General features: G+C 39.3%; 1 protein-coding gene and 1 pseudogene across 1 annotated transcript in view; one reads left to right on the forward strand and one right to left on the reverse strand.

Annotated features, from left to right (window-relative positions):
- BAIAP2L2 (BAR/IMD domain containing adaptor protein 2 like 2) overlaps positions 1–17622 on the forward strand; it is a 181466-nt gene extending 163844 nt beyond the window's left edge. The window contains exons 10-14 of the mRNA XM_073592602.1: positions 4432–4660; positions 10376–10432; positions 11815–11950; positions 16238–16275; positions 17115–17622. Of these exons, the coding sequence (XP_073448703.1) occupies positions 4432–4660; positions 10376–10432; positions 11815–11950; positions 16238–16275; positions 17115–17190 (536 nt within the window). The 3' untranslated portion in view covers positions 17191–17622. The remainder of the gene's footprint in view (positions 1–4431; positions 4661–10375; positions 10433–11814; positions 11951–16237; positions 16276–17114) is intronic.
- Positions 3275–3441, reverse strand: LOC141103979 (U2 spliceosomal RNA; annotated as a pseudogene).
- Positions 17623–18052: the final 430 nt, after the last annotated feature.

Raw genomic sequence — 18052 nt, forward strand, 5'->3', positions numbered from 1 at the left:
TTGCCGACCAGTGCACGATGATATACATCAGCACAATGGCACGGCTGCGCAAATGGGCGTACAGGTACGTCCCCTTTAAGACGCAGCATTGTGGGTCCCGCGGACTCGATGTCCGCCGGTGTGTCCCGCGATTGTGTCACGGAGCGGCAGAACGGGGAGATGCCTGTGTAAACAAGGCATTTCCCCATTCTGCCTAGTGACATGACAGAGATCTACTGCTCCCTGTCATCGAGAGCAGTGATTGCTGTCATGTCAGTGGTAGCCCATCCCCCCCACAGTTAGAATCACTCAGTAGGACACACTTAACCCCTTGATCGCCCCCTAGTGTTTAACCCCTTCCCTGACAGTGTCATTTATACAGTAATCAGTGCATTTTTATAGCACTGATCGCTGTATAAATGACAATAGTCCCAAAATAGTGTCAAAAGTGCCCGATTTGTCTGCCATAATGTCGCAGTCACGATAAAAATTGCAGATTGCCGCCATTACTAATAATAAAAAAAAATAATAAATATGCCATAAATCTATCCCCTATTTTGTAGACGCTGTAACTTTTGCGCAAACCAATCAATATACACTTACTGCGATTTTTTTTTTTTTTTTACCAAAAATATGTAGAAGAATAAATATCAGCCTAAACTAAGAAAGAAATTTGTTTCTTCAATCCTCGGGTCCCGTCACCACACCTCGTGAGCCCTCTCCCTTAGGTATTATACTCACCAGAAGGATTATGAACTTGCGCCTGTAATAAATCTGTTCCTGGAACCAGGACTCTCTGTAATCTTCATGCTGACTCTCCTCTTGATTTCAGCGATCAGTGGCTGGAGATTTCCGTCTCCTCTGCAGACTTACACAGACCTCTCAGATTGTGGTTCTAGAAGAGTGGAGTACACGCTTCCCGCCTTTCATTTCTATTTTAAACTGAATGGATTGTTTTAGAAGTTGATAGTTTACAATCATTTTAAGACATGATTGTAACTTACATCTCTGTTTCTACCATGTAATCTTATAATTCTTGTATTCATGAACAGAGCATCTCAGTGCCGTTGATTGATGCAAAATGATCAATAATGTTCTTCATTTGCCGATCGACTCAGATTGATCGAAATCAATCTATGTAAAATGTCTAAATGCATTGGAAGGGAAGTTATGGCTTTTTGATTGCTTTAATCAAATCACACATCACTTAGAACAAGTGTTTCTGGCCACTGTAATGCCCCGTACACACGGTTGTATTTTCCGACTGAAAATGTTCGATGGGAGCTTGTTGTCAGAAATTCCGACCGTGTGTAGGCTCCATCGAACATTTTCCATCGGAATTTCCGTCACACAAAATTTGAGATCTGGATCTTAAATTTTCCGACAGCAAAATCTGTTGTCGTAAATTCCGATCGCGTGTACACAATTCCGAGACACAAAGTTCCACGCATGCTCGGAATCAAGCAGAAGAGCCGCACTGGCTATTGAACTTCCTTTTTCTTGGCTCGTCGTACGTGTTGTACATCACCGCGTTCTTGACGTTCGGAATTTCCAATAAGATTTGTGTGACCGTGTGTATGCAAGACAAGTTTGAGCCAGCATCCGTCGGAAAAAATCCATGGATTTTGTTGTTGGAATGTCCGATCGTGTGTACGGGGCATTAGACTTAATTTCTGTTGATCCACCGGGATTTCACCTGTGTGGCCTCTTTAACACCTTCTCCATCAGAGCTGTACATGCACACTTTAGTCTGTATTCAGTCCTATGGAGAGTGTGTACTCTCATTCTATTAACTCTTCATAGGATTGAATGGGAAGTGTTTTTTTTTTTTTTCTGAAAGCCCGTGGTGTGTGAACACACTTCAAAAACCGGTGCAGAAAAAAATGCACACACATAAAGAGTGAATACAAAAACGTGCAACGTGTGTATACATGGTCCTCCAAAATCAAAGGACCTTGCCCTGATCCCTTGGGGCATTAGGCTTCAGACGGGGACTGGGTTACTTACACTTGTTGCATCTGGCCAAAACCAGATGGACCCTATTCTTTGGAGGGTCTGCCGAAACAGACCCACCCAAGTACTAGATGGGACTCCCCTGAAGGGAGACCCCATGAGAGAGGGCGAACTAAGCCAGAAGGCCATGTCCAACCCCTCCCAAGACTTTCAGGGCAGGCCCAAGGACCTACACCCTACCAGTCACACATGCAAAAACATGTACAAACAAAAAAGTGACAAACAAAGGGCTTAAATAAAAGAATTGGGGGAAGGAAGTAGAGGGGAAGTGAAAATTGACCATTGTGCCATACAATGGCCGGCCCTTCGGCCAGGAATAAAAAATTTCTCTGATCCTAGCCAAAAGGCTCGGCCCAAGAGGCAGGTGCGTGAAAAAGCGTGCGAAGTGCAGTGACCTTGGTGCCATAATTCAAGTGATGTGCATCACTGTGAAACTACAGCACCCCTGGACTGCCACTCCAGGGGCACATACACCATGGGCTTCTTTCAACCCTGGCCCACAGCCAGACCAGTGCAGCCCCATCCCAACTAGGAAGGCATGGAACTTTGAGAGCTTAGGGAGAGCTCCATGAGGATAAGGCTCCACCATCGCTCCCATCGTTACCGTCTAATTACATTCGGGAAGTACAAACCGAGCCCTCACCCCCCCCCCCCAGACAGGGGACTGGTGTTCTTTCCTGAAAAACTGACAAGAGCAGGAACTACACCAAGAAGGCCAGGGACCCGACCTTTCGGCCAGACCCGGTGTCTCTTCATCCCCATCAGGAGGTAACCCTTCCGGCTTTCTCTAAAGGAGACCTATTAACAGCCCTCAGTTCGTTGAGCAGTCTGGTTTCGGCTCTCCCTGATACTAACTGTCCAGGTTACCATTACACCCAACGCTGTATGCTGGCCTAGGCCGACAAGGCCCAGGCCTAGGCAGCACTTTGCAGGGGGGCAGCACGGAAAGAGTCCCCGCCAGCTTGCGCTACACTGTTAGTGTAGTACCAGTCTTATGGGTAGTTCTCTCCATAAAATTATCAGAAATTTGTTCTTAAAGTAGAACTATAGGCAACACTTTTTTTTTCATTTTGGATAGAGTAAGGGAGGTTTATAATTTCCCTTCACTTCCTGCCCCATAGCCAAACAGGAAGTGGAGGAAATCTATGCAAATTAAGGGAATCTTTGCCCCCCCCAGTCCCTCAGAACTAGAGTCCCCACTCGAAAATTTCAGGGTGGGTCTTAAACAGCAAGGGGTGTGGCCTTGACAAGAAAGGGTGGGTCATATTTAAATTAGGGGATGACGAGTTTAGTCAGGCCTAGGGCAGCACAAAACCTAAATACACTACTGATTACACCACCACCCCTAATCCACCGCCGTGGATCAGGGACAGTAACACAGCGCCACCACTTGGTAACTGATAAGAACAGATCCTACACTTGATCTTAGCCAAAAGGCCGAGAAGCAAAGTGTAGTGCACATGAACAGCCCCAATGAAAAAGTTTTCAACAGCAGACTGTGCAGTACTGAGGACCTTATGTAACTGCAGTCTCAGTGGGTTGGGGAGAGGCGAGAGTACTACTGGGAGGGCAATCTGGGGAAGAAATGTGTCTCTGATATTTATGGGTATCAGGATGATATGACTCACTCCCTTACACCCATGTAACTACTGCTTGGTGATTGGCCCAGAGCTGTCATGTGAAGCGCGGAGAGAAAAGTACTCAGGTCTGTGTAAGCACCAACTGTAATCTCACAGGACCTTACAAAGGGCTTCTCCTAGTGATGATTGGAGTGGCAGGAAAGTGAAGGGAAGCTAGATATTAGGTGCTGCTGTGGTAACCTTTAAAGTGAACCGGTTGGATGCCCAGCATGGCCAAAGCACTAGGCCAGTGGTTCTCAACCTCAGTCCTCAAGTACCCCCAACAGGCCAAGTTTTCAGGTTTTCACTTATCTTGCACAGGTGCTTTAAATTAAAGTCAATGGCTTGGAATTTTGGACAGCTGTTTTATCTAAGAGAAATTCCCAAAACATGGCTTGTTGGGGGTACTTGAGGACTGTGGTTGAGAACCACTGCACTAGGCTACTTTAAAGGATATTTATATTGAGAGAACATGTATGCTGACCTTTCCTTCTAAAATTGTTAGATGTTTGTATGTCATGGTGATCCTGTAGTGCTTTTTACACCACTGACCACAAACAAGTATATAGATCATGTGTTTGGACTTTAAGCTTACTTGCATGCTTGTTGTGGGTCAGTGACTCAAAGCATTCAAGCCAGTGCCAGAAACAGGAAAGCAACAAACATTTTCAGAAGAAAGTCAGTAATGACAGATTACATGTTTCTGTTTCTGTTCATAGCTGTACTGTATTGACAAGCATTTTACTACCAACATTACATCATTAATATAATCTTGATATTCTCTGTGTTTATCTGTCATTGTATTTTTCTTATCTCTCAGGATCCTTGGGCAATTTTCGTAGCCGTTCTAACTCCTTTGGTGAGGTGGCAGTAGCAGCTGTGGCAGCAGCTGCATCCAGTACAGGGATGATAAAGGTTCAAGCTATTGTCGATCACAACACAAAAGGAAACCACACCTTGTTACAGTTTTCTAAAGGAGATATGATCACTGTCATGGTGCCAGAAGCCCGAAATGGTTGGCTGTATGGGAGACTGGACTCTCTATCCATGTGAGTCTTTATTTAGGAAGTCTCTTTGTGCTTGCTGTAAATAATCCTTTGTAATTAGTTCCAAACTGATTAAAGTGTATGATAAGCTAAATATTTTTTTCTAGTTTTCTATAGAGTAAGGAAGAGTTAGAACCTGTGTCATGTTTTTACTGCTTTCTGAGGCTCTGTTAGAGAGTTTTCACCTTACCTTCTATCATGCTGACAAAAGTTTTGTCAAAGAGTAAGTGAAGGAAAATCTGCAACAGAGACACAGACAGAAATACAAATCTGGGGATTTATCCCTCTCCTAGTCTACTAAAGAAAGCCATATTTACTTCTGCCTTTGTTTCTGTTGAGGAGTTCGTTTCACTTCCTGTCTGGTTAAACATTGTCATAGAGGCAGGAATTAAGGTTAAATCTCTCTAAAAAAAAACCCCTGAATAGCAATAAAACATTCACAAAGGTTTTAATCCTCCCCCACTCTATCCAAAACTAAGAAAAAACATTTTGGCTGGACATACACTTTAAGTAAAATCAATGATTTTGCTATAATTACATTGTCACAGTGTCACTCATAACTTGAATCCTTTTTTCTAGTTATATATTGATAAAAATTATCATTATCTCTTTAAAACTGCTAGTGTAAGCACCTAAATTCTGCCTGGATAGTAGTGTGAGTTAATCAATCTGCAGTGAGAGTTTGCTTTCAGAAGGGGCCCTTTATTGTTCAGACATCAGGCTAGGCAAGGGAAAAATGATGGAAAAAAAAATCCATTGTTATCAAACTTGCATGGATATTAGACTTGCTGCATAGATTTGCTTATCTTTTACTATGTACAACGTAAAACACCACGTATACATATATATATATATATATACAGTCAGGTCCATAAATATTGGGACATTGAAACAATTCTAATTTTTTTGGCTCTATACACCACCACAATGGATTTGAAATGAAACGAACAAGATGTGCTTTAACTGCAGACTTTCAGCTTTAATTTGAGGGTGTTTACATCCAAATCAGGTGAACAGTGTAGGAATTACAACAGTTTGTATATGTGCCTCCCACTTATTAAGGGACCAAAAGTAATGGGACAATTGGCTGCTCAGCTGTTCCATGGCCAGGTATGTGTTATTCCCTCATTATCCCATTTGCAAGGAGCAGATAAAAGGTCCAGAGTTCATTTCAAGTGTGCTATTTGCATTTGGAATCTGTTGCTGTCAACTCTCAATATGAGATCCAAAGAGCTGTCACTATCAGTGAAGCAAGGCATCATTAGGCTGAAAAAACAAAACAAACCCTTCAGAGAGATAGCAAAAACATTAGGTGTGGCCAAATCAACTGTTTGGAACATCCTTAAAAAGAAACAATGCACCGGTGAGCTCAGCAACACCAAAAGACCCGGAAGACCACAGAAAACAACTGTGGTGGATGACCGAAGAATTCTTTCCCTGGTGAAGAAAACACCCTTCACAAAAGTTGGCCAGATCAAGAACACTCTCCAGGAGGTAGGTGTATGTGTGTCAAAGTCAACAATCAAGAGAAGACTTTACCAGAGTGAATACAGAGGGTTCACCACAAGATGTAAACCATTAGTGGACATATGGCCAGATTAGAGTTTGCCAAACAACATCTAAAAAAGCCTTCACAGTTCTGGAACAACATCCTATGGACAGATGAGACCAAGATCAACTTGTACCAGATTGATGGGAAGAGAAGAGTATGGAAAAGGAAAGTAACTGCTCATGATCCAAAGCATACCACCTCATCAGTGAAGCATGGTGGTGATAGTGTCATGGCGTGGGTATGTATGGCTGCCAATGGAACTGGTTCTTTTGTATTTATTGATGATGTGACTGCTGACAAAAGCAGCAGGATGAATTCTGAAGTGTTTCGGGCAATATTATCTGCTCATATTCAGCGAAATGCTTCAGAACTCAGACGGTGCTTCACAGTGCAGATGGACAATGACCCGAAGCATACTGCGAAAGCAACCAAAGAGTTTTTTAAGGGAAAGAAGTGGAATGTTATGTAATGGCCAGGTCAATCACCTGACCTGTATCTGATTGAGCATGCATTTCACTCGCTGAAGACAAAACTGAGGGAAAAATGCCCCAAGAACAAGCAGGAACTGAAGACAGTTGCAGTAGAGGCCTGGCAGAGCATCCCCAGGGATGAAACCCAGGTATTAAAAAGTGAAAGTTTGATGGATGATTGTTAATCTGTCCCATTACTTTTGGTCCCTTAAAAAGTGGGAGGCACATGTACAAACCGTTGTAATTCCTACACCGTTCACCTGATTTGGATGTAAATACCCTCAAATTAAAGCTGAAAGTCTGCAGTTAAAGCACATCTTGTTTGTTTCATTTCAAATCCATTGTGATGGTGTATAGAGCCAAAAAGATTAGAATTGTGTCGATGTCCCAATATTTATGGACCTGACTGTATATATATATATATAGATACATATATATAGATATACCTATATCTATATAGATATATCTATATATATATATATATCTATATATATATATAGATATATATATATAGTATATATTATATACCTTATATATATTTGGCCAAATTTACTTTTTGATTCTACCCAACAAACTCGTAAGTGCTCATAGTGCAAGTTCCCTGATAAATATATGAACAATTTTTATCTCCTTTTTTAAAACATACATAGTTACATAGTTAGTAAGTTTGAATAAAGACACCAGTCCATCCAGTTCAACCTGAGTGAGTGTGGGTGCTTATCTACACTTGTCCCTATCTCTGTACATTGTGTCTCATATTATTATTTATTTAAGGTACCCATATAGCGCAGTCAATTTACGCAGTGCTCCACACATACATCGCACACTCACATCGGTCCCTACCCTCAAGGATCCCACAATCCAAGGTCCCCAACTCACATTCATATACTAGGGATAATTTTTGGACAGAAGCCAATTAACCTACCAGCATGTCTTTGGAGTGTGGGAGGAAACCGGAGTACAAACTCCAGGCAGGTAGTGTCGTGGTTGGGATTCGAACCAGCGACCCTTTTTACTGCTAGGCAAAAGTGTCCAGTACTATAAATTGGAAATTAATGACTATAACTGCCATGTTATTATAGAAATAATTCCAGTGTTCCTATGTTCCTGCTCCTGCTCCTCAGCATATGTTTGCTAAGAATATGACTCAGCTCTGATGATTCCAGCAGAAACAAAAGATCATATCATCTAATCATCTGATATGTACTAATAGACTGTAAAGGGCTGTGCATAACTAAATAACTGATTTAAGGAAAGAATGCTTACAATGAATGCAGCTGCTCTGTGCAGACAGCCTGCATCCCTTGGTTTGCATATATTTCAGTGTGAGTGAAGGATGAGTCAGTGTAAATGTACAGTTATGTGAAAAAGTAAGTACACCCCGAGGAAATGTATGCTTTTTTTTACATATTTGAACAAGTAAACATTAAATTGGAATTAAACTCCCTCAATCATCATTAACTCTATTTAATCCTAATGTTGCTAACATTAGTAAATAGATTGGAAGGTGCATTATATTTTCTTGTTTTAACCTTTCGTTTTACATTTCTGGTTCCTGGCCTAGGCCAGCCATACATCCCAGGAGTCTTCATGGGCAATTTATTTTCCTTCCCATTTGGGGGAGGGAAGAAGGGGCTTTCTCAGCTTGGCACACCCTCCTGCCTGCATACCTGAGCTAAGGACAGATGGATTTCAGGAAGTAAATGCTACATGAATCATCTGCCGTTACTCAAGATGACTGTGGCTGGGGGGGGAGGGGGGGTTAAAGGGAAAAAAATAAAGCATGGAGGTGAGTTTGCTTTGACTGTTAAAAATGATTTAAATAGCGTTTTCAGTTTGTGCTGTCAGCTACAGTTTAGCTCCACTTTAAATCTCCATTAAAAAAGTGCCACCAGATAAAGGTGATATACAGTACTTGAACAAATGACACATAAAGTTTACGTGTATTCATTTTCATATTCTGAATTAATGAAAATTCTGATTTGTTACATGTAAAAACATAGATTAGCAACTTTAAAACCACAAAATCAGACGTCAGATGTTCCAGAGTAGCTGTAAAATTTCAGAACTTCCGTAGGGAATAGGCAGAAGGTAAAACCTGTCCTATTTAAACCTCAGATATATTGGGTCTGGTGTTCTCTTTTCTATTGATGTGTATGGTGTCATCATGGCAAGAGCAAAAGAGTTCTCCAAGGCTCCAGAAGGGTTGTGGATGGTTATGGTTCTGGCGATGGAATTTTTTGTTTAATACAGATGTTCTGTAATCAATAAATAAGTGCAAGATTGAGGTTTGCCATTTATCATACAGGCAAAGACCGGGCCCTCTAGAACAATATGTTATGAACTAGAGAAACAAAGTTAGAGTTGTTTGGTTGCAGTAGACAAGTTTAATACAAGCTAAAGACAGCATTTCAGGAGAAGAACGTCATACATCTGTGATGCTGCTTCAGGGCCTAGACAGCTTGAAGTGTTTTGCCCCGTACACACGGTCGGATTTTCCAACGGAAAATGTGTGATAGGACCTTGTTGTCGGAAATTTCGACCATGTGTAGGCTCCATCACACATTTTCCATCGGATTTTCCGACACACAAAGTTTGAGAGCAGGATATAAAATTTTCCGACAACAAAATCCGTTGTCGGAAATTCTGATCGTGTGTACACAAATCCGACGGACAAAGTGCCACGCATGCTCAGAATAAATACAGAGATGAAAGCTATTGGCCACTGCCCCGTTTATAGTCCCGACGTACGTGTTTTACGTCACCGCGTTTAGAACGATCGGATTTTCCGACAACTTTGTGTGACCGTGTGTATGCAAGACAAGTTTGAGCCAACATCCGTCGGAAAAAATCCTAGGATTTTGTTGTCGGAATGTCCGAACAAAGTCCGACCGTGTGTACGGGGCATTAGAGTCAACTATGAACTCTGCATTATATCAAAGTGCACTTTAAAAGTAGGGCCATATGTCCAAAATTGTTTATGAAAATGGATATCTCAAAACGATAATTAGCTGAAGCACACCATTGAAATGTTGTGGGGGATTGGAAAATGGGAGTTCATGCAGGGAACCCAGAGCAAAAACTGAAGGAATTTTGCATGAAGGAGTGGTCAAAATGTTCAACAAGTTGATGTCAGAGACTGGAGGGCAGTTATACAAGATACTTTCAAGAAGTAATTTCTGCTAATAAAGAGGGCAATGCTAACTTCGAGGCTAAGGGTATACCTACTCTTTTCACAGTACAGCATTATGTCTATTTATATATTTGTTGAATAAATGATTGAAAAGGCAAATTTTCCTTGGTTGTTTATTCAAGTATAAAACCTTAACCTGTAGGCATTGCTTGATTAAAGAGCTAATGGTTGCCTGTTTAAATATGTTGGAAAAGTCAACAATTTCCATGGGTATACTTGCATTTTCAATTGATTCCGTTTTATAAACCTGGTTTAAAATTGCAGCAGTTACAGGCTATTTAACTTCTAAATCCAGGAACATTCACAGGAACTTTTAATTATGTCTGGCCATTTATTAAAGATATAATGAAACCTCTGGAAAGCTGAAAGTCACTAAAAACACACAGCCTTTTTGGCCTGGGTGGAAAGTACTCTGTAACTCTAAAATATAAATAAAGAGTTGGAAAGAATAGCTGATAGATGGAAAAGAATCCTCAATTGTTCCTTCTTTGTTGTCTACATAGGACTGGCTGGTTCCCCGAGGCTTACGTAAAAACAGTGGATGCAAGCCAAGATTCAAGGCAAGAATGCAATTATTTATTTATGGAGGAGGGTGAAGCATCTAGTCTATGCTTCTTGTGCTACAGCAGTTTGTAAAGGGTCATATTGTGTTCTTTAATTCTGTGTAAATTAATCTATATTACCTACTTTCAAAGTATCTAAAATAATTATATACAGAATAAAACATAAACAACATTCCATGCAGGTAATTCCAATGTTATTATAGTAAATATTATCACAGAAATGTACATTTTTATTCTTTTGTGTGCTGACTCCTCCTCTTCATGTCATAGCTGAGTATGATGCAATGGAAGCTTTTCATATCCACATATAAGCTGTGTTTCCAGAGTGATAAAGAGGGGCAACAGACAAAGACGCACACAATATGAGGACAATAAAAATGTAGCAAACTGGTCAGGAGTTGAGAACCACTTCACTAGAGGGATCACAATCAGGGGAAGGGGGCTCTGATTCCCCTATATAGATCTTTGGTTAGACCCCATTAAAAATGCAGTGTCTACTTCTGGAGATCTCACTTACAAAATATATCGATAAGCTAGAATGAGTCCAAAGACAGGCAACAAGAATTGTGAAAGGTTTGGGGGATAAAGCATATCAAGAGAGACCTCAGGAATGTAATATATACAGTCTGAAGGAAAGAAGGGAAAGGGTAGACATGACTGAAACCTTTAAGTACATTAAGGGTGTGAATAAGGTTCTGGCAGGCAGTATTTCCAATAAATCGCTAACATCAAGAACACGGGACATGACCTAAACTAATGGGAGGAAAGTTCAAGACTAAACCTAGAAAGTATTACTTTACAGAAAGAGTGATTGATGCTTGGAGTAGACGTCTAGCAGAGGTAGTGAGTCAATCAACAGTAAGTTTGTTCAAACATGCATGAAAACATAGGTCTATGGGTAAAAAAATATGTGAAAAAAATATATAAACAAAAAATGGGACAGACCCAATGAATCACGTTGGTCTTTTTTCTGACAAAACATGGTTTTGGGATTAATAAAATTTTTTTTTATTTTGTTAATTTTATTTCCTATGTAAACATTTATATATACTTAAGCTGCATTTTCAAATAAAATACCAGAAGGGAGCCCTTCTAAAGGCATAAGGCATCACTGGTATTTGAGGGGATAAGTGACAGTGTTAATTACTTGTATGTATTGATGCCCACAGCTTAGCTAGATATGTTCTTTATATAAATGGTGTCTTCATTTTTGATCAAACAATAAAGTGTTGGAATTTCCAATAGCAACAAGGTAAAAAAAGGGAAAGCATCTGTGGGCTTGTACAGGTACTCCAGTTGACTTTCCTTAAGGTTCTATCGGTCCTTTTATTAATTTAAAGCAGTTTAAAAGTGTTCTAAATGTTATTCCTTCCAAATAGGTCTCCACCATTGCGCAGTGCTCATAGTGCTAACGATCTCCTGGATGAAAATGTACGGCAACCTGCCAACATAAACCGCCAAAAAGGAAATGTGGCAAATGCAGCCCCTCCACCACCCAACAACAACAGCATAAAGGTAACGTGGCAATAAAATGCCCTGACAGTTGACTTTGTCTACTTTGTTTTGCCTATAGCAGCATATTATTGTACTAAAACAAAATTGTTGAGAGTCACAGTATGCTATCTGTAATTTTCAGTCATACCATTTGGCAGAAGATTGTGGACTTTTTAATAAAATATCGCAGAGTACTGATCTACTGTAACCCACAAAAAAATAGCCAGAATATTTTATACACTTTAGTGAAAGATGTTCAGAAACTTTACTCAAAAAATCATGTTAATATTCACTTTAATTATCCGGTCGTGTGAAAAACAAATTCCTGTTCACTTTAAATACCTACTCATGTGCAGCTGCTTTTCACATGATTGGATAACTGAAGTGAATAGTGTATTTACATTTTTCTATTGAAGATTCTCCAACTTCTTTAGTAAGCCTCCCTAATTGCATTTTGGTATCTATTGGCTTTACTATCTTTAGTTTTAAAACAATAATATTGCACTGTACAGTTCATATTGACTATTTCCAGCAACTGGTTGGAGTTATAGGGACATGTTCACATACTGTATTTACATATTTATTTACTGAAAAAACTGTTTACAAAGCTAAATAGCTGCAGCTTAAATTACACACAACTGTGTAACTCCCCCCTCCCTTCTCTATTCATATAGAGCCATATGAAGCTTTGATTAGCAGATACAGTCACAGAAAATATTTACTTCAGCACTCTCTTTCTCTTTAGAAAACCCAGAATGCTCTGCAAAATCAGGGTCATTGGTACAATTTGTATTACAGATTTTTAATATAAAGCTTTTTATATTAATAATAATAAAGATATAAAACATATAATGCTTTTTAACCATAAAAAAAGAAATTGGCCCAAAACTGATTTAGTTTTGTTCATTGATCAAAACAGAAATTTAACTTGTTTCCACAAAAGATAAGGATTCTCTCCAGAGAATCTTTTGTTAGAAAAAGAGCACACGTGATAACTGTGCAGTCTTGGGCTCCATTCAGATCTGTGCGGGCCTGTATTCTACATGGAGGCAGCCCTTTCATTTCAGTGGGTTCAGACAGGTAAACCCGTAGGAGCAGAGAGGCCCCATCAGAAGATCTGGAACACAGACATCCCACCAGATAACCTAAGGGAGCCTGGAGATTTACCCCCCATAGGAACACCGGGAGCGTCAGCAAGCTAAAAGGCCTTGGCTAGGCTAAAGCCACTTGCCCTTTTATGCTTGCCATCTGGTAAGCAGGCTCTACTACTAGGGTGGATTGTCACTACTGCTTAGAAGTGCACGGTGGTGGTGTTTTCACTTTGAAATAAGGACTTGGAGAAATCCCCTTGATGTCATTTATATGAACTTTTAATAATTTTAGCGCAGCTTTTTACAGGATTTCAGTGGGTTGCCCTACCTGCAGAAACTTGGGGAGAAGGTCCCCGACCCTTTTTTTAATTGCACTACCCCGAATTGCATGATGCTGAGGCACCATGCAGTTTAGCGTGCGTGAAAACGCGCCACGGTTTTCGATGCACAGGGGCTCCATTAAGAATTACTGGCACCCCTATGCATCTGTTAAAGTGCAGCACATTTCTCTGCGGAATTTTGTGCACATTTCCCATCTGCAGATCTGTGAACCTAGCCTTAAGCTGGCTATAAACTAATAATAATAAACTTTATTTTATATAGCGCCTTTAAAGGTGGCTTCTCAAAGCGCTTTACAAGGAAAACGTACAAGAAATACACAGGATAACATAACATAAGGGAAAAAAGGACAATTAAGTGAAAGCTTGAATAAAATAAAAACGTTTTTAGATTTGATCTGAATGAGTTTAGAGAAGATGACTCTCTGACGTTCTTAGGAAGTGAATTCCAGAGTTTTGGAGCATAGCAGGAGAAGGCTCTGTCCCCCATTGAGTGTAGGTGAGTAGGGGGGACACAGTAAACCAGAATTTAAGGAGCGGAGGTTAGGAAGGGGGAGAGTAAGTTGAAAAAAGTTCAGAGAGATAATGGAGTGCCAAGCCATGAAGAGCCTTGTAGGTGACCAAGAGGATCCTAAAGTCTATACGAAACCTGACAGGTAGCCAGTGCAAGGACTCCAGGATGGGGGTAATATGATCACTTGAACCAGACCTAATAAGGATTCTGCCTGCAGAAATTAAACTAGTAGAATTGTGTAGAAGAATGTTCGTTCAATCTTCTAATCATTAGTGGAGACAAAGCGACATTCATTTTCAGCCACAGTCGTATGATAATTCGAAGGAACAGGATGGAAATTCTTTCTTGAATGAACAAATTTCTAATGGTGTATGTGATTTTCGTTCAATATATTACATTCAATATAAAATTATATGTTAAAAGCAAACAACATTTTTAAGTAGTTATATGGAATAATCTTATTATTATCTTATATGTCCATGTGTCTAGAATATATGGGATGTGGCACTGTACAATGATATTGGGGCCTGCTTTATAAAATCAATATTTTGAAGTATTGAAGTACTTTAAAAAAACATTCATCCAGACATCGAATGTACAAAGAAATACCTTACAAATGTTCATATGAATTTTCTTAAGAATGCTTGTTTGAAAATCTACTAGTGTATATCCAGCTTTAGTCTTGAGTAGTACATAATATTACCCCTATACTTATCAACTTTTCCAGCTGAAATCCTTGTGTAAAATTACAAATAGTCTTTCTGGAAACCTTTTATGCATTTTATGGGTTGAAGTGGCCTGTATAGATTTGGGTCTTTGGAGGTTAAAAAGCAGAAGTTGAGAATGAAAAATACAATGTTGCGGGGAGCTTGTGAGCTAACGTTTATCCTCAGGCCCACAAGGTAGTTGTAATATCCACAGATCAAATGTTTATATGGTGAAGACATTTCCTTTATAGTCAAATTCTGATAAACCATTGAAAATACAGTTCTATCTACACTGGCAAAGAATAACCCTTTCAGCTTTACATGTAGCTTTTACTCCTCTTTCCCCAGCAGGGTCCCTTTAGCTCCATCCTCACGACCATGACCCCAGAGCCAACCTTCTGGTGGATGCAGAATGACAGCTCTGACTGTTAAACAGTATGATCAGTGTTCCTACTCTCAATCCCTGCATGGGGAATCCACACACTGTGGAAGCAGGGAAGGTTAGGTATGTGCAAGGGACATCTGTAAATTGGACCATATTGTCCAAGCAACCTGAGGCAAGAAGATTTGTAGCATTGTTCTAAACCCCCCAAATCATTACACAATGTTATGCCTCCAAACACCAAACCAGGTTATTGAACTGATTCCAAAAAATAAGCAGCTGTGGTAGCTTCTGTTCAATAGCTAGCTTACTAGTATTGGATCCCTAAAACAGATTTTCGGACCCCACAGGATTAAGACTAACAGATTGCACACCACTAAACCAGACTACAGTGTGTGGAAAAACTCACTGCAGAGTGTGAGTGTAAGCTGTGCTGTGTGTTGTTTTTAATGAAAGGCCTCATACAAATGTAGTTATACAACACATGCATATGCAGGGACAATGAATATTATATGTCCACTGACTAATACATGTTTGGAGACTGATATTGCTGACCTTGCCTTCAGAAAATGCCAGTTCCCTGGCTTTCATGCTGACCTTCTTGCTCTTGCCGCTTGCTTACTTGATTTAGTTATCTAGAACAACTATGGAGATAAATACATCTGACTTTTATTTGGTATTTACTGATCTGCGTGCTTCTTTTTAGTGAGTCTAGGCGCATTGAAGCCCATTGGTCAGCATCACAGCCAGTTAACCTGCATTTTTGAAAACAGAAAACAATGTCAGCCCCCACATTTGACAGGTTTACTTTAAGCATTGATACATTAAGGATAAGTCGTAGCGAATTCCTGTTCACCTTGAATCCGAATAATGTAAAGATGCTTTTTAAATGATTGGAAAATGGAAGTGAATATTCACACACTATTTTCTGAGTGAAGATTTTCAACTTTTTTAGAATATCAACTCAGTTCTGTGCATGCTGGCCTAACCTATTAAATTACACAACATTAGCTAACCAGACTGGATAGAATCTAAACTTCCAATCATTTCAGACATTTTGTCTGACAGTGAAATTAGATTTTCCTACTTTCCACCTAAGCACCATATAGACAGAGCAATGTACTTTTTTTTTTTTTTGTCAACAGAAGAGTATTGATAGGTTTGTGGTACAATCCTGCATTTTACCACCCAGTTATTTGCATGTGGTTTTTTTTTATATGTTCATTTTTTTCTTTTCCACTGCCTGTTTATCTATTCACCCATTTTGTGTTTACAGAAGGGTCCAGGAGGATTGCGTGAAAACCTCTTCCCTAGGTAGGAGTCAATATCATCTTCCCATATTAATGTGATTGAACCCTTTCCAGTTATTCAAGATGTAGTTAGTTTTTCCTTGCTTTATGATCTAACGATCTCAACTTTTACCATAGTTTTTTTTTTTTTTTTTTTTTACGTAGATTCAAAGTTTATTAAGATCATATAAATGAAAATTATAATATTATGTACATTAAGCTTATCTTATTTACGTTTATTTGTAAACAATTGAAGACTTTATACAGTATTCCCTTTAAAAGGGAAATCTGCTCAAAAAGGAACAGACCTAGACTGATGGTCTTGTTTAAGTTGCTTTTACACCCAACAAGACTACTGGGTATCCAATACCCAAACAATCATAGTGATAGTTGCACAAATTTAGCACTTAAGCTTTTGGTGTAGGCTGCATGTGTACCTGAACAGTAGACTGTAATGATGATGTCAACTGTAGCATGGAAAATCTTTGGGCATACTAGGGTCTTACCATGAAATTTGAAGGACCAGTCTGCCTATAAGAGATTTTAGTATTTGGAAGACGGATGCAGCTTGAATCTAGATTGAATTTGTATGTCTTTTTGGCACTCTGGTGAGGTATCTCTGGTACATGAGTTCCCAATAGTTGCTATGATTTGCCTGTTTGCTTATTTTTAATTGTACAGAATGGAGCAGGAAAAGTAACACTTCATAATGGCTTAAATGGGGCAGAGGTGGGAAATCAGATGGGGAGATCTCACATCACTGTTTTCATAGATGGACAAACTTCCATAAGTACTAATGGAAATAAAAACATCTTAAATTGACAACAATAATAACATGAAATTTTCATTGTCCTATTCTTTTAGGGGAACAAATCCATTTGCAACTGTTAAGCTTCGTCCTACAGTAACCAATGATCGCTCTGCTCCTATCATCCGATGAGATCTAAGATGTGACCACAGCTTGCACTGTGAGTCATTCCTGCATTGTATGAAAACCAGTAGGTTCATGTGAGGACGTCAAGTCTACTGTCTTGAACAGAGCCATTGGGATGACATGTCAAAATATCTAAATCTAGAAAGTTCTGGATTCACTGGCTACAAAGCAGATATTGCACATATTGTAAATTTGTTTGAACTAACCCAGTGATTTGTAAATATTCTCTATGAAGCTTAACGTCAGTGTTGCTTTAATATGAGCGATGTCATCAACACTGTAAAAAACATCTCTTTTGTGTTGGTGTCAGCAGAAAAAATACTGGGGCTTTTCAGACCCCTGTCCAGTACTTTCATTTCTCTGTAATAATTCAATCTGTTTTTGTTAGTTTAGTAAAAAAAAATAATAATAATAATAATATATATATATATATATATATATATATATATATATATATATATATATATATATATATACACATACATATACAGTGGGGACGGAAAGTATTCAGACCCCCTTAAATTTTTCACTGTTTGTTATATTGCAGCCATTTGCTAAAATCATTTAAGTTCATTTTTTTTCCTCATTAATATACACACACAGCACCCCATATTGACAGGAAAACACAGAATTGTTGACATTTTTGCAGATTTATTGAAAAAGAAAAACTGAAATATCACATGGTTATAAGTATTCAGACCCTTTGCTCAGTATTTAGTAGAAGCACCCTTTTGATCTAATACAGCCATGAGTCTTTTTGGGAAAGATGCAACAAGTTTTTCACACCTGGATTTGGGGATCTTCTGCCATTCCTTCTTGCAGATCCTCTCCAGTTCTGTCAGGTTGGATGGTAAACGTTGGTGGACAG

The sequence above is a fragment of the Aquarana catesbeiana genome, linkage group LG07 (assembly GCF_042186555.1).
Source record: "Aquarana catesbeiana isolate 2022-GZ linkage group LG07, ASM4218655v1, whole genome shotgun sequence".
NCBI lineage: Eukaryota > Metazoa > Chordata > Amphibia > Anura > Ranidae > Aquarana > Aquarana catesbeiana.